The sequence below is a fragment of the Ochotona curzoniae genome, unplaced genomic scaffold, assembly GCF_017591425.1.
Source record: "Ochotona curzoniae isolate NIBS_2020 unplaced genomic scaffold, NIBS_Ocur_1.0 scaffold_2453, whole genome shotgun sequence".
Lineage (NCBI taxonomy): Eukaryota > Metazoa > Chordata > Mammalia > Lagomorpha > Ochotonidae > Ochotona > Ochotona curzoniae.
The window spans coordinates 14626090-14640729 of NW_024467094.1; the positions used below are offsets into that span (position 1 = coordinate 14626090).

The following is a 14640-nucleotide window of genomic DNA, read 5'->3' on the forward strand; positions in this document are numbered from 1 at the left end:
ATGGTCCCTGTGCTGGCCTTGAAGGGACACTGGAGCTGACAGGAGGAGGGCTACTGGACTGTCAGAGGCTGATGCAGGGGCCGTGGGACAGCAAGGGTGGAGGGGGAGGTAGGTCATTGGGGGTGGCTGGGGACCCCCGACCAGGGGCAGGTGGTAATCAGCTTTATCCTATGCTGGGAAGGTCGGCCATCACTGTGTTCCCCCAGCGGAGCGACGGCAGGCATGACTTCCGCATCTGGAACACTCAACTCATCCGCTACGCAGGCTACCAGATGCCTGATGGCACCATCCAAGGGGACCCTGCCAATGCTGAGTTCACACAGGTACCTGGCCCCAGGACCTTGGAGATAGGGATCCTGGTAGAGGATGCCAGCTGGAGCTCAGAGGCAGCCTGGTGTCCAGGTCTACAGATTCATTGGATCTGTCTCACTCTCATTCTCCTAGCTGTGCATCGACCTGGGTTGGAAGCCCCGTTTTGGCCGCTTCGATGTGCTGCCTCTAGTCCTGCAGGCCAATGGTCAGGATCCTGAGCTCTTCGAAATCCCCCCTGAACTGGTACTCGAGGTGCCCATGGAGCATCCCAAGTGAGTGACTGGGAGTGTTGGGGTGTCTGAGCCAGTGTGCCTGCATGCGTGCATGTCCTCCCTCCTAAGTGACTCTCCAACCCCCACAGCTCAGGCAGCAGCAGGTGACACCCCAGGGTGGGCGAGTGAGTCCTTCTTGCATTCTGTAGCAACCCTGCATTTATTTGCCTCTCTGACTCCCATTGTAAGAGAGTGCATTGGTGGTGAACACCAAGCAGGGGCTTAGGTGGATAGGCCCCAGGGGTTGGGAAATAGTGGCCTTGGAGGACACTTCCTTTGGGATTCCTGAACTGAGTGGCCCAGGTCTCTTGGCTTCCTGCCCACTGTCCAAGCTGTCCCACTGGCCTCTAGGGGAATGTGCAGGGCTGGAATGACTTTGCCTTTTTATTTACTTATTTTCATTTTTATATCTGAAAGGCAGAGACACAGAGTCAGAGAGAGAGACAGAGAAAGAGATATTTCATCTGCTGGTTCATTCCCCAAGTGTCCACAAGAATTATGGCTGAAGCCAGGAGCTTCATTTGGATCGCCCATGTGGGTAGCAGGGACCCAAGGACTTGAACCATATCTTCTACCTCCCAGGGTGTGCATTAGCAGGAAACTGGATGGGAAGCAGAGGCTGGGCTTGAACCCTGGGCTGTCTGAGATGGGATGTGGCAGTCCCGGTCTTGTCTTAACCAGCGTGCCTTGTGACCACTCCTCTAGGGGCTCCAGGAGATCACCTGGGTCAGCCCCTTCTCTAGGCATGGTCATGTGATTGCAGAACCTTCCTGTCTTGCAGGCAATTAAGCTGCTCTTCTTGTTGCCCAGCCTTGCCTCCAGGCCTTGGCGGTGGCTGTTTTGCTGGCTGGCTGACCCGCCCTTCCCTCAGATTCCGCAAGATTCATTTCTTGTTGCCAAAAGGTGTCTCCTGTAGTGTAGCCCCCTCTGAGAGGGCTGTCCTAGAAGCAGACCTGTCACCCTCAGTCTAACAGGACTGGAAGCTCTTTGAGGATAGAAATCTTGCCTCTCTGGAATCCTCAATGCCTAGTAGGACATCTGACAATGTAGAATGTGTTCCATTGCATGACATTATTATGTTCATAATAATCCTGTGTTTCATACTGTTATTTCTATTTTGATGGATAGGGCTCAGGCTAAAAAGAAAAAGCTCCAGGTCACATTGCTAGCCAGTGGTGAGGCAGAATGTAAACACTAGGCTGCTGACCCCAAGCCCTCGACCATGATGTGATGTTAAAATCTCAGCATTGGCTTCTGGCTTTGGCCTGGCCCAGCCTGGCTGTTGGGACCATTCAGGGAGTGAACCAGTGGATTGAAGACTTCTCTGTCTCTCCCCGCATTTCAAATCTATAGAAAGAATAGAAGAGAGAGAATGAATGATTGACTCTCAGCATTCACTACAGGATGTGTTTGCTGGAGTGAGTGAGGGAATGAATGCCACCCATTGCATCCAGTTCAGCGTCTCTTAGGGGGAGGAACTTAGAGATGGTGTCTTTATGTAAGGGATTGGGGGCAAAGGAATAAGCTGGCTCTTCCCATCTGACAGGTACGAATGGTTCCGGGAGCTGGAGCTGAAGTGGTATGCCCTGCCTGCCGTGGCCAACATGCTGCTGGAGGCGGGTGGCCTCGAGTTCCCCGCATGCCCCTTCAACGGCTGGTACATGGGTACAGAGATCGGGGCCCGGGATTTCTGTGATGCCCAACGCTACAACATCCTGGAGGTAATGAGGGCTGCTTCCAAGGCTTGGCCTGGCAGCGGGCAGGGGTCCAGGGACTGTCTGAACCCGGTTTCTTGTGAATCTGCAGGAAGTTGGCAGGCGGATGGGGCTGGAGACGCACCGGTTAGCCTCCCTGTGGAAGGACCGAGCGGTCACGGAGATCAATGTAGCTGTGCTGCACAGCTTCCAGGTACATCCTCCTGATCAGACATTCTTGCTCCAGCCACATGCCTTGGTTTTCCTGTGACAGTGTAGTTTGTGCATACATGCATCAAGCAGGTCTGAGGGGATTCTAAGCATCCATGGAAATGGCAGATTATGAAAACACTGCCCTCCTATAGTTCTTTTTGCACTAAAATAAGCTCAGCTTTGCATTCCCTTTTCCACGAAGTCCCTTTGTGGTGAACACCCAAATGCACAGGGCGTTGTGCTGGGAGCTAGCAAGCAAGAGAAGTAAGGACTTGCTCACCCTAGCTGGTAGCACCCAGCAGTTCCTTGCTCCTCAAGGCCAGCAGTGCCTCTCTTGGGCCCTGAATCCTGTGTTCTCATAGTCACTCAGGAGTTTACTGCCATTTCTCTTCCTTGCTGGGTCCTTCCCAGTCATGTGCTAAGGGGCTGCACCAGCATCCAGCTCAGAAGGAAGGAAGCTGTTACCCATGTGGCTGCTCTCCCCACCCCCAGGCCTCACACTCTTGCCAGCTCCTGTCTTCTGGCGCCACTTTTCTCTCCCAGCCTCTGCAGTCCCTGACTTTTGTTCCCAGCTACTCTTCTGGTGGAGCTGGGATGTTTGCTGCTTTTCTAACTTACCCAGAGGGTTCCCACCCAGGACCCATGTACTTACCCATCCCTCTGCGTTAACCTCATCACAAGGCAGTGGTCACGCTCACTGCCTCCTCTTAGGCCCCCACACAGCAGGATCCTATGTGAGACAGAGCCTTTGGATCCTTCCTTGCTCTCCCTTCCATCAAAACTTCCTTTCCCCTTGGGAAGGTGGCTAGAATGTGTGAAGACACCACTTTGGAAACTTGGGGCCTTCTCAACAAAGCTGGCAGGTACCCTACAAATCAGACCCCTGGGCAGAGCCATTCATGCAGAGAATCACCTATACATTCTGGAGAGTTTTGTTGAGCACCTGCCATGTGCCACAGCCAGGGATTTATGAGTGGTGACTGAAATGTGTCTGATCATGTGCTGCTCCCCACAGCTAAGTCACCCCAAGGCAGTCTAAGCCTGAGTTCTGTGGAGGAGGGGTTCTGGGTCCTGAGTGAAGGTGGGACAGGAAGAGGCCCCCTGAGGCTGGCCTGACTCGGGAAAGGAAGGGCTGGCCCTGGCGCTCACATCCTGGCCGCCACAGGGGCTCACATCCCGGATGCGTCCCAGGGAGTCTGCCGTGCTCCACCGGCTGCGTCCTCCTCCAAGAGGCCCAGGACTTCCTTGTGGCCCGCCTCCAGGAGAGCGTTCCAAACCCTCGGCCATGGCTCCTCACCAGCCAAGTGAGGTTTAGAGAGGATCCTCGCTCCCCAGCATCTTGCCAGGAAAAGAATGCAGGTGGAAGGTCCATGGGCCGAGGTGTTGACAGTCTGTTTCGGCTATGATTGCTACCCTGTAGCCATGCTCCTTGGATCTGAGCTTCAAGCTGCTGTCACTGGGCCATCCTCCATGTCTTAGTTGTGGGGGATTTGCTTTCCCACTGGTCCAGATTTTCCCCCAGAGGCACCAGCTCCTTTCTCAACCCACAAACCTCCACCCCAGGAGGCAACTCTGGAAATGCCCAATAAATACATGGCATGGTATTAAAAAAAATGTTTATTTATTTGAAAAGCCAAGTGACAAGGAGGGAGAGGGAAAGGATGGAGGGAGATCTTCCTTCTACTGGTTCAGCACCAGATCTGGACCAGGCCAAAGCCAAGATTTAGGAACTCCATCTGGGTCTCTCACGTGGGTGATGGGCTGAAGCACTTGGGCCATCCTCTGCCACTTTCCCAGGCACATTAGCAGGGAGCTGGACCAGAAGTGGAGCACTTGGGACTTGAACCTGTGCTCTGGTATGAGAATCCAGCACTACAGGTGGAAGCTCAACCCATTGCACCACAACACATGCCTCACAGGATGGTGTTTTTGTTACCTGCAAGAAGGCTGTGTGTTTGAGTTAATTATATCCAGAGAGAGCCACTTGCTAAGAGTGGGAAGACATATAGGCTTGAGAAGCTGGACACTGCCCTCCAAGAATGCCCAGGAAGGCAGGTGTAGCCTGTGGGCTGCCCATGGCACTAGTGATTCTTGGGCCTCTTCAGGAGCTTTAGGGGGGCCCTGCGTGTTTATCATCAGCAGGTCAGAGGTGGCCATATGGGAGGCTTCCCTCCTGCTCCTTACCCACCCCGTGACTCAGCCTGCCTCCCTGCCGCCCTCTGATCTAGAAGCAGAATGTGACCATCATGGACCACCATTCGGCGGCCGAGTCCTTCATGAAACACATGCAGAGCGAGTACCGGACCCGTGGGGGCTGTCCTGCCGACTGGATCTGGCTGGTTCCTCCAATCGCCGGGAGCATTACCCCCGTGTTCCACCAGGAGATGTTAAACTATGTCCTGTCCCCTTTCTACTACTACCAGGTAGGGAAAGGTCTGCCACTGTTCTCCCGCTGGGAGCTTAGGTGTGTGTTGGTGTGTGTTGTGTGTGTGTATACCTGTTCCTCTGACAAGGTTTAGCTACGCAGGTAGTCCATTGCGACAGCTACTTCCACAGGAGAGGTGGCAGTACCTAGCATGAAGACCAAGCCACACCCTGTGGTTTCTGCTACAGCCACAAGACCTTTCTTTTCAGCTTTGATTTTGTCATCTCTAAAAGGGATGGGAATAGACTCTGCTGTGGGAGGTCCTGTGGGTCACATGGCATATGAGAGCCCAGCCCAGAAGGCAGCCAATAGCTGCTGGCTGTGGAAATGAGTTTTGCTGTCGTCACAGAGGACTTAGGTCAGGTGTGGAGATGGGCCTCCTCGCCCTGGAGCGGGAAAGAAGGTTGGCCCGGGGCAGGCTGTGCTTGCTGTGGGATTTCCTCCTCAGTGAAGACAGCTAGGTGTGGGTCTTACATCTTATATGGCATGCCTGTGCTTGGGCCTGGAAAGCAGAAGGGAGCATGGTCTTGTCCCTCTAGGAGGACCCTGGTAAGAACTAGAACCACCTGCTAGAGCTGCCAGTTAACCTAACAGTGAAGCCACTGACCAGTTAGGGCACCCATGGCCCATATCACAGTGCCCAAGTTCAACCCCTAGCCCCTGCTGCTGAGTTTAGCTACTTTCATTTTCTTCTTTTCTTTCTTTCTTTCTTTTTTTATTTCTTAAGATACATTTTACAGCATTACGTTGTTGCAAGTTGAGCCCTGCCTGTGATGTTGACATCTCATATAAGTACTGGTTTGGGTCTGGCACAGTAGCCTAGGGGCTAAAGTCCTTGCCTTGCATGTGCTGGGATACTATATGGACACCAGTTCATGTTCCGGATATTCCACTTCCCATCCAGCTCCTTGCTTGTGGCCTGGGAAAGCAGTGGAGGATGGCCCAAGTCCTTGGGACCCTGCACCCATGTGGAAGACACAGAAAAGGCTCAGCTCTGGTTGTTGGTGGCCACTTGGGGAGTGAATCAGCAGATGGCAGATCTGTCTTTCCTTCTCTCTGTGTATCTACCTTTCAATAAAAATACACAAATCTTTAAAAAAAAAATAGCCTTGATTCAAGTCCTGGCTGCTCCACTTCCAATCCAGCTCCCTGCTAACATGTCTGGGAAAGCCGATGGTTCAGGTGCATGGATCCCTGCACCTACATGGGGGACCGTTGATGGAGCTCCTGGCTCCTGACTTCATCCTGGCCCCACCCTGGCTGTGGTGGCCATGTAAGGAGTGAAGCAGCAGATGGAAACTCTGACTTCTTGCCTGTAAAATACATTAAGAGAGAGAGAGAAAAAGACCCAAGTGTACCGTGTGACACACAGGCTTTGACTGGCAGGGAGATAAGCAGACGGGGCTTGCTCACGGGGCGGCAGTGTCGGGAAACAGGGTCCTGGGGCTCGTGTGCTCCCCAGCCCAGGTGGAGTCAGGACCCTGTGCTACCCTACCCTTGGTCCTCTGTGCTGCAGGTGGAGGCCTGGAAAACCCACATGTGGCAGGACGAGCGGAAGAGGCCCCGGAGAAGAGGCCTGAAGTTCAGGGTCCTGGTGAGGTACGTGGGGTGGCTGTAGTTGACCTCTACCCTGCATGCACCCTTCTCCTTCTGCTCAGCCTCACCTCCAGACCACACAGGGCAGGGAGCCTGGCGGGAGGGTTTGGCCCACAGAGGCCTGAATGCCAAATCTTAGGGTTCCCTGTCATTATGACCATAGCCTTTTCTCTCCTCTATCCCTAAGAGTGTTGGGGAGGGACGAGGGGAGGTAACGATGACCAGTGAGGGTGTCAGGCAGGTGGGAACCGCGGGTCCCTGTGCCCTCAACCTGCTCTGCTGTTGGCACTGGTTCCCTTATCGCACCACGGGCGTGCCTCACGCTGTGCTTGTGGGCCTGTGTTGTCCCCACAGATCCGTCCTCTTTGCCTCTGTGCTAATGCGCAAGACCATGGCATCCCGCATCAGGGCCACAATCCTCTTCGCCACGGAGACAGGAAAGTCAGAAGCGCTGGCCCGGGACCTGGGCATCTTGTTCAGCTGTGCCTTCAACCCCAAGGTTGGCTAGGCTGGGTTGGGCTGGTTTGGGCTGGTTTGCTGTGCCTGGGTGTAAGGGATACTGTGCTTCTGGAAACCTCAGAGCCTGGGCTGTGCCTTTGTGCAAGGGGTTCCAAAACTGAGCCAACAAATCTGGTTTCTATGGTATTCCTGGGAACACAGTTTGAGGAGCACTTTTCTAATGAAGCTGTGTGTCTGTGTACATAGGCTGCTCCTGGTGAGTTGGTTCACAGTCACAAACTCCTCCCATGCAGGGTGTAGGGCTGAGTGAGGCCAGGAAGGACCATGATGCAGACACATTAAACAACCAGTGAGACTAAACCACACCCCGTGCCTTCAGCACTGAAGGCAGAACTACCCTTCACTGGGCCAGCCTGGACTCTGAGGCTGCAATCCGGGGTGGGAAGCCCACAAAGGTGGAGGTCCAATGCAGAGAGTAGAGCTGGGGTCAGGCAGCCCAAGTGGCTCTTCTGTGGTCACATGGCTTCCAGGAAACAGAGGTGACTCTGCTGTCCTGGGGTCATGGCATATGGGCCCATGTAGTGCTGTGAGGGATGTGCTGTGATCCGTGCAGCCCCTGAGGAGGAGTGTGAGCAACCGGGTTGGTCCAGCCTGATGGCTCCCAGGGTTGGAGCTGGAAGGGACGGTGGTGGAACATCACTTGTCTCTGATTGAGCAGGCTGGGAGAACAAGGAGGCAATGACATGTGGCACCTGATGTGGCCTCCAGACAGAGTTCTCACCTGCTCCTGCTGGTTTGTGGGATCATGAAGGATTTGGGATGCCATGAAAGGGCTGAGAGCTGTTTAGACTCGGGGTCTGGGGACAAAGCCTCCATGGCCAGAGCTGTTCATCTGCCTCTTCTATGCCACCTTGTGCTGGGCACAGAGGAGACAGATATGACCAGGGGCTTTTAGCCTGAGAGAGTGGGGGCAGCAGAGGGGTGTGGGGAAGGCCTGGGACCAAGGGCTGAAGTCCATGTTGGTGTCACCCAGGTCCTCTGCATGGATGAGTACAGGCTAAATAGCCTGGAGCAGGAGCAGCTGCTATTGGTGGTGACCAGCACATTTGGCAATGGAGACTCCCCTGGCAATGGAGAGGTGAGTGACCTGGGGTCTCGCCCAGGAGGACCCAGGAAAGGGTTAGGGGGTTGGGCTTGTCATTCCCTGAGGAAGGCTTGGGAGGGAGTTCTCTGAGCATTGGCCTGCCTCCTGATTCACAAGTACCTACATGGGTATCTTTCCTATGACATTTGGTTTATATTTATGAATTTATATTTAAAGGAAAAGCATCAATCCTAGAAGTGAAAACCAATAAAAAATAAATGCAACAGATCAGCTAAGAATTGAACTGGAATCCCCATATAGGATATAGGTGTTGAAGACAGCTGTTTATCTTGCTGTAGTACAATGCTGGTCCCCAAATGAATATTTTAAATGTTAGCTACATAGTGTTGCCTAATCCAGACCTTGATAGACAACTGAATTTGGCAACTGGCAACTAGAGCCCTGGCCAGGTGGCTCTACACTTACAAACCACCTCCCACTGGGGACCAAGATGAGCCGCATTCTGCTGATGTGGCCCGCTTGCAGAAGGGCCACCGGGAGAGAAGAAAACGGTACAGTTATGAATCCTGCCCTGACAGCTCTGTGGCTCCTTGTCTTTCTAGAAGCTGAAGCGGTCCCTTTTCCTGCTTAAGGAGCTCACCAACAAATTCAGGTACAGCTGTTTCCCAGCCCAAAGTCTGGGAGAAGGGATGGAGCTGGGAGTGCACAGGGCCCTTCTCAGAGAGGTACAGCTTCAGAAAGCACCTGGGGCTAACGTGTGTCCTACAGGTGTATTGAGGGCCACACCACAAAAGCCCAGCTCTTTTCCATGTTCTGCCAGCCAAGCGCTGGTCATGGGACTTGGCGCTGAGGTCCAGTGGAGGGGAGGATGGGTCGGGGGCAGTGAGAAGCAGGCCTGCTGCACTGTGGCTCCTGGATGCTGGGGGCTGCTGGCCTGAGACATGAGCCTCCAGCATATGTCTTCCTTGAACAGGTACGCTGTCTTTGGCCTTGGCTCCAGCATGTACCCACGGTTCTGTGCCTTTGCTCACGATGTTGACCAGAAGTTGTCCCACCTGGGGGCCTCTCAGCTAACCCCGACGGGAGAAGGGGATGAACTCAGTGGGCAGGAGGATGCCTTCCGCAGCTGGGCCATGCAGACCTTCAAGGTCAGTTCCAGGGGGTGATGTGGTACACTGCCAGGCTCTGTAGACATGGCCCAGGTAGGGGCCACAACTGGGTCCCTGAGGTCGCTGCAGCTTTCCTACAGTCCTTAGGACAACCCTCCTCTGTGCATGTGGCTCCCAGTGGGAGAAGAGGCTGAGCTAACTCCTGTCATTGGGGTGTGAGCATCTGGTGTCAGGCTTTCTCAGACACCCTTGTCCTATTATAGTCCTCTAGCCCCAGCAAGCATGGGGGCAGGGACCCAAGTTGTTGGGTTTACGCAGGTCTTCCAGGCTGTGACTGCTGATTTAGGGGAACTTCATGTGACTCAGCACCATAGACTCAGCAGGGGTGCCCGGTGGCGGGGGGGGGGGCAGTCCCTGCTGGGGTCAGGCAGGCTTGGTCCCAAAGCCCAGCTTCCTCCTAGTGATGCCACAGCAGGAACACAAGCAATCCAGCAGCCTTTGCAGTATACACATGAGGGTGAAGCAGTAATAGCAGTATCAGCCAGAGCCACGGGGTGTCCAGCCTGTGCCTGTCTGTATCTTCACAATAGCCCATCACAAGAGCAGGCAGTGGCCCTTGTTGAGGGTGGTCCCTGTGAGGATGATGGCTATGACACTCATCTGCCCTGTCTTCTTCCAGGCAGCCTGTGAGACGTTCGGCATCCGAGGCAAAGACCACATTCACATCCCCAAACTCTACACATCTAGCGTGGCCTGGGAGCCGCACCACTACAGGCTTGTGCAGGGCTCCCAGCCTTTGGATCTCCGCAAAGGTACCTGCCCCTCGGCACCATGCAGCACCTGTTAGCCCTTCCTGCCTGAGCAGGGCTCCTTGAGCCTATGGTCTCTGAGGGGGTCCTTCTGGATACACACAGCTGGCCAGGGACGGTCAGGGATCCCTCGAGTCACTCCTGAGCCTGTTGGAAGCTCTGAATGGGAATGATTGAGGCAGCCTGTGGAGGATGACAGAAAGAGGAGGGGTCAGTCATCTGTGTGCCAGGTGCTGGGTGGGTTCTGTGCCCATGTGGGCTCAGTGGGCCTGACATTAAACTCATGAAAGAGGCATGGATGGAGAGACTGCAGGTCAGCTGGAAAACCAATTGCCAAGTTCCAGAGGCAGTGAGGGTCAGGAGGGCTTCTCGGAGGTGGCTCTAGTGGGTGAGTACTGGACTGACTCTGCATACTCTGTGTGTGGGACCGGGGCTGGGGAGTCCAGCACCACTGCAGGATTGAGGTATCTCTGGTTTGGGGTGTGTTCGCTTGTGGTTCTGAGCCATGCAGGGGCTCACCTCTTATGGTATCTATTAAATGCACTCCCTTCCCCCCACTCCTCCATGCCTGGCCACTGCACAGCCACATTCTATCAAACCAGGAGCTTTGTGTGCAAGTCAGAAACAGCTGGAAATGGCAAAGGAAAGAAAAGTCCCATAGACGCCCCAAGAGTAGGACCCAAATTGGACTCAAACACAGGGGCCCCCCAACCAAGCTGCTCTTGCCATTTTCCTATTCCTGCTCCCCAACAGCTCTCAGCAACCTGCACGCCAAGAACGTGTTCACCCTGAGGCTCAAATCGCTGCAGAATCTACAGAGTCCAAAATCCAGGTAAGAAGAGCGAGGGCTTCTCCCAGAGATTTCACTTTACTTGGGAGGCAGGGAGGGAACTGCCCCCACAGCATTGGCAGTGGCACCTCTGGAAAGACCAGATAGCCCTGACAGCCACCTGTGCCTTGGCATCCGGCCCCATTAAGCACATGCCAGTCTTGCAGCGTGAGAGGCAGGTACCTGCAACACTGAGCCACTCCTTCTTCATTGAACTCCTCCATTACAAGGGGAGGTCAAAGGGACTCAAACCACTTGCCTTTGTCATAAGAGCTTCCATAAAGTGTGGACAGGACCAGGCCATTTTCCAACTGAGACAAGCGAGGGTTGTGGATTTTCTGTATGTTTTGCATATCTGGGCTTTCCCCTGTTCACCTGGAAGCCTGGTTTTGGTTCAATAAGGATGGGATTTGGGCTGGGGGTGAGGAAACTTTCTTCAGATGCCCTTGATGCCCACACATCTCCAGCTGGGTGCAGAGTCTGGTGGCTGGTCCCCTGATAGCAGGTTGGTCCTAAGCTCTCTTAAGCATGTGCCCTGTGCTGAACTCAAGCCAGCAGCCAGGGTTCATGAACTGGGACAGGAAGCTGGAAGGAGAGGGCATACTTCCTGGGGAAACTGGTCCGCCCATCAGGGAGTGCTGCAGGAAATCCGGACAACGCCAAGCAGAACCTTCTTGATTCCTTCCGCAGCCGAGCCACCTTCCTGGTGCAGCTGTCTTGGGAAGACAGCCCGGGCCCCAGCTACCTGCCTGGGGAACACCTCGGGGTCTGCCCCAGCAACCAGCCTGCCCTGGTCCAGGGCATCTTGGAGCGAGTTGTGGACAGCCCTGACCCCCACCACACCGTGTCCCTGGAGACCCTGGATGAGAGTGGTGAGCCTGCCACCCCACCCCCATTCCCTCCTGCCTCGGCCAGCAGCCCTGTCCTGTGGCCCTGGTTCCCTCAGTGGTGGTGCTGTTAGCAGAGATTGTGCTCCCTGCCACAGAGAGCAAAGGAGGAAAGATGGAGAGGCGTTGTAGGGTGATGTACCCCACTGTCTGGCAGAAGGGGACAGAGAAGTCCTGGTGGCTTAGAGACACAGACATGGCTCATCAGGCCTCTCAGACCCAGAAAAATGATCTCTTCATCTTTTTAGCCGAGATTTATTGAGTTTTGTCCCAGGCACTATGCTGGCTACATGTGTTGGGCACTCGATGCCAATGGGGTAGATTTGGTTCTCATGCCCATTTCACAGGGAAGGAACTCAAGCCCGCAGTGTTCCACCATGTAGCCAGAAGCTGAGCCTGGGTCTCCTGGCCCCAAGGTCTGTGCTCTGACCGCCAGCATCCTGCCTCTGGGCAGACTGTAGTACTTGCCACCTCACTTTGGGTTGATCGTCTGCTTGCCCAGAACTCCTTGGTGTAGTGCCCCAGGGAACTAGAGTCACAGGTTGGTCTCCAAATGAGTGATCAGCCTCTGGAACACACAGCAGTCTGCAGTGAATTTGGTCATCGGGAGTCCATTGTACACCTGCAGATGTCTTACTGAGTTCATGTCTAGGCTAGAGAGAGCCAAGGTTAACCCATTGGGATTGTGTTGATAGGGGATCATAGCAGCCCTATCTGGGCACCATCCTTTCTCATTTTGTGCTTCAGGGCTCCTCCCCCCTACAGAGGGAGGATGGGGAATGGCCACCCCAGTGCCCATATCACCCACAGAAAAGCTCAAGTGGGACTTTCCCTCCATTCTGACGCCTTCTTTCCACCTCCAGGCAGCTACTGGGTCAGGGACAAGAGGCTGCCCCCCTGTTCCCTCAGCCAAGCCCTCACCTACTTCCTGGACATCACCACCCCCCCGACCCAACTGCTGCTCCAGAAACTTGCCCGACTGGCCACTGAAGAGGCTGAGAGACAACGACTGTTGACTTTGTCTCAGATGCAGGTCAGGGCTGGTGGGGGAGGCAGGGGCAAATCCCCGAACTGGGGATGCGGGGCAAACCGGAGCCGAGAGCTGATCTTACACCTCCTAGCATGACCCATCTGGGAGGCAGGGGCAAATCCCTAAGCTGGGGATGGGGGGAAAACCGGAGCCCAGAGTCGATCTTACACCTCCTAGCATGACCCACCCCAGGTTTCCAAAGCAAAGCTTGTCAGCAGCTGGCAGGAAGCAGGCTTCATCTGCTGCCCCTCTGTTGAGCACAGTGGGTTCAGTTGAAATCCACTGAGGGTCTACAGGATGCAACCGAAGAATGCCTCCTTTGGAAAGGGAGCCTGTGTCCTCCCTTCTTAGTATTCCCAAAACCTGAGCCAAAGTTGGAAACTAGGAACTGCTGGGAGATGGACAGTGTGGATGAAGGGGTCAGTATCTGTAGTGACCAACAGGTAGCGCATCAATAGGCTAATGAGAGAATGCTTTCCCTCACCTGCCACTTTCTGGGCCCAAGTCTTTGCAAATAGCACTGGGCATCACTGCTGCCATCGTCATGATTGCTAACTGTCTCGGGTCCAGCCACCTCCACTGCCGTTATTCTATGGCTTTGCTGTACTAACTTTTCCCGTGTTTTCTCATTTAGTTCTCACACTGTCCTCCACAAGGTAGGCACTGGCTTTGGATTGGCTCAGTTCTGGCCATTGTGGTCTCTTGGGGAGTGAATCAGTGGATGGAAGATCTTCCTCTCTATCTCTCCTCTCTGTATATCTGACTTTCCAATAAGAGTAAATCTTAAAAAAAAGTAATAAATAATGAGGCCCTTGCCCATTAGTCACCTGCAGTAGAGTTCCAGGCAGAGAACAGGAACTTTACTCTCCACCTAGGTTGTGTCAGCACCCTGGACAGTGCTAGGTGCTGCCCAGGTGGTGAGTGAATGAATGAATGAAGGCACATGGGTCCTGCCAGCCCTGTTCCCCCAAGGTGGGGCAGGCACCCCAAGACCATCACACTGTCCTTTGGCTTGCAGCCCTCGGAGTACAACAAGTGGAAGCTCACCAACAGTCTCACATTGCTGGAGGTGCTGGAGGAGTTCCCGTCACTGCAGGTGTCTGCTGCCTTCCTGCTCTCCCAGCTGCCTATCCTGAAGCCCCGCTATTATTCCATCAGCTCCTCCCAGGACCTCACACCCATGGAGGTGCACCTCACTGTGGCCGTGGTCACATACCGCCCCCGAGGTGAGGGTGGGGCATGAGCTCCAGTTGAGCAGCTAAAGGGGGTAACATCCACATTTCAGGGTTGCTGAAGGCACAGGGAGGTGTGTGTGGAAGAAGTCGCTCCAAGCTGGATGCTCATCTGATCCCTCTGTGTGTGAGGGAATGGAGGCACAGAGCTGAGAACCACTGGTTCAAAGCCCCACCATCAGTAAAGGCAGGGTGGAGACTCAGACTCTCCTAGGTTAATGGCCAAGTCCAAGTCCTGGACCGCTGGACGGCCCTGCTGCTGTTGGGATGACAGATCATATGGGCAGAGCCTCCCACGCTAAGTGGGAGCCCAGTGATTCTCAGGCTGGCCGCTAGCCTGCCCTTCACACAGGTGATGCCACAGTGGTTGTTGGCTCATTCAGTCACTTACTCCGTGGTGATTTGTCCCACTTCACCCACACCCAGCACAGAAGGTGCACAAGCCCTGAGCAGACAGGGTCATCAGAGGGGCCAGTGAGAAGTGGGCATAGATGTGATTAGATGACTGTCATCACGCTGAGGAGGACCTCTCTTGCCCACATAGTCAAACCTGGCCTGGGTTGGCCGAGCTTGGAGCAGGCCCACACACCTCTCCCCTGTGAAACAGCATCATGCAGTCTGTCAGAATGTGGTAAATGCCCTGATTGTTCAGCCAGGATGCACTCGCC

General features: G+C 54.5%; 1 protein-coding gene across 3 annotated transcripts in view; it reads left to right on the forward strand.

Annotated features, from left to right (window-relative positions):
* NOS2 (nitric oxide synthase 2) overlaps positions 1-14640 on the forward strand; it is a 30085-nt gene that overhangs the window by 12388 nt on the left and 3057 nt on the right. For all 3 annotated transcript variants that reach the window (XM_041000622.1, XM_041000621.1, XM_041000623.1), the window contains 15 exons: positions 182-323; positions 445-584; positions 2131-2305; positions 2391-2492; positions 4720-4914; positions 6433-6515; positions 6867-7011; positions 8005-8109; positions 8679-8728; positions 9050-9224; positions 9865-9997; positions 10748-10826; positions 11514-11695; positions 12574-12743; positions 13759-13966. In XM_041000622.1, the coding sequence (XP_040856556.1) occupies positions 182-323; positions 445-584; positions 2131-2305; positions 2391-2492; positions 4720-4914; positions 6433-6515; positions 6867-7011; positions 8005-8109; positions 8679-8728; positions 9050-9224; positions 9865-9997; positions 10748-10826; positions 11514-11695; positions 12574-12743; positions 13759-13966 (2084 nt within the window). The remainder of the gene's footprint in view (positions 1-181; positions 324-444; positions 585-2130; positions 2306-2390; positions 2493-4719; positions 4915-6432; positions 6516-6866; positions 7012-8004; positions 8110-8678; positions 8729-9049; positions 9225-9864; positions 9998-10747; positions 10827-11513; positions 11696-12573; positions 12744-13758; positions 13967-14640) is intronic.